The sequence below is a fragment of the Capsicum annuum genome, chromosome 6 (assembly GCF_002878395.1).
Source record: "Capsicum annuum cultivar UCD-10X-F1 chromosome 6, UCD10Xv1.1, whole genome shotgun sequence".
In the NCBI taxonomy this organism is placed as follows: domain Eukaryota; kingdom Viridiplantae; phylum Streptophyta; class Magnoliopsida; order Solanales; family Solanaceae; genus Capsicum; species Capsicum annuum.
The window spans coordinates 124,685,611-124,687,348 of NC_061116.1; the positions used below are offsets into that span (position 1 = coordinate 124,685,611).

Here is a 1,738-nt window from a genome sequence, read left to right on the forward strand (position 1 = left end):
GGATGAAAGATCTAGGGCTACAGGATATATTAGAGCTACTAAAACGTATGTGGTTGCATTCATATTATATTTAATGAAAAATATTTTAGGAATTACAAATAATTTTAGTACATATTTATAAAAAAAATAGCAAGATATTGCAAATGCCATGATACTTGTTAGTGTAGCCTAGAGAAGGTTGCAAGAGTTGAGGGAAGATAATAAATGAGATTTGTTTATTTCTGAGATGTCTATAGTTTGTATCAAGCATAACATTGTGGTACCTGCTTTTGATGAGCTGTATGTAAACTCTGGAAAATCACGACGTAAACCTGCTGACTATACTGCCTTTCATCATTATCGTGTTGAAGTCTTTTGCAAAATAATTGATTGGCAATTGCAAGAACTTAATGATTATTTCGCTGAGGTGAAAACTGAGTTGCTTCATGGTGTTGCTTGTTTGAATCCGGTAGACTCATTTTTAAGTTTTGACATTCAAAAAATTATGAGAATGGTTGAATTATATCCTGATGACTTTAATGAACTTATGTGTGCACTTAAGAATCAACTTGCAAATTACATTATTGATGTTCGTGACATTGATAAAAGATTCTCCAATTTAAATAGGCTCTGTCATCTTTCAAAAAGATTGGTTCAGATAAAAAAGCATTCATGTTATCCTCTTGCAGTTCGTTTGGTGAAATTTTCGTTGCTTCTGCCAGTTGCTGAAGGATAATTCCTTCTTAATTAATGCAAAGATTAAAACTCTTTTAACTCTCTATAATAAATATGTGTAAAAATCAGTAAGTCAGATAGGATGGGAGAGTTAATACTTCATAAATGTGATACAAATGACGGTTTCCTATAAATGCAACTTTGTGAAAGAAGAAACATTCGGAAGTTTTAAAAGTTACTTTATTAACTCTGTCATTAATTCAAAAGAGTAATGTTACATTACATACATTAACTCCTTTCTCTTCTTTAACTCTTCTAATGGATAAACGTAAATGATATACCTATTTAAGGAGAATCATTTGGGAGCTAAACATGTAGAAAACATAGAAAACAAATTACTCTCTCCCTCATCAATTCTTTGTTTTAGTCTTGGCTTCCTATTCTTTTCAACTCTTAGGCAATTGGTTTAGGCAACCTCCAAAATTTCAGCCACGAGTGCACGTGTTTGGAAGTAGTTGTGGAACCTTGGGCAGTGACCGGCTAGAAGGATTTGCACCGGAGTTGGGCCAAAATCGCTTTCAAGGCAGTGGCTTGCCACAACACAGTGTTTGTGATAACTTTCTTACTATTATTATTTCCTATCCAATATCAATATTATAGCCTTTTTTCCAACAATTTGAAAGTGATTTCCTTACTTACAATATTGATAAATGACTATTTATTTGAACAAAAGTTTTCCTGTTTTTTCAAAAATTGAGCCATTAACCAAAAATAATTTTAAAAGTTGGTCACAAAAACTTCTTATTTTCTTAGAACAATTAGAAGTTGATTATGTTTTATTTAATGATGGTTCTAACATCATTATTGATTCTAATACTGTTATGATTGTTGATGAATTTGGTAAAAAGAAGATTAAAAAGAATAACATAAATGCTAGAGTGTATTTACTGAGTCATATGACTAATACTTTATTTGATTTATTTTTTACTAATAAATCTACTAAAGAAATATGGTATAGTTTGCAAAACTCAAAACAGGGGGAACAAAATAATGTCCAAGTTCATCTTATTGAGAATGATGACGT

At 31.0% G+C, this 1,738-nt stretch overlaps 1 protein-coding gene across 1 annotated transcript; it reads left to right on the forward strand.

Annotated features, from left to right (window-relative positions):
* Positions 1-226: 226 nt before the first annotated feature.
* Positions 227-715, forward strand: LOC107874185. Its single transcript, XM_016721038.1, has one exon. The coding sequence runs from the start codon at positions 227-229 to the stop codon at positions 713-715; it is 489 nt and encodes a 162-aa protein (XP_016576524.1).
* The last annotated feature ends 1,023 nt before the right edge of the window (positions 716-1,738 follow it).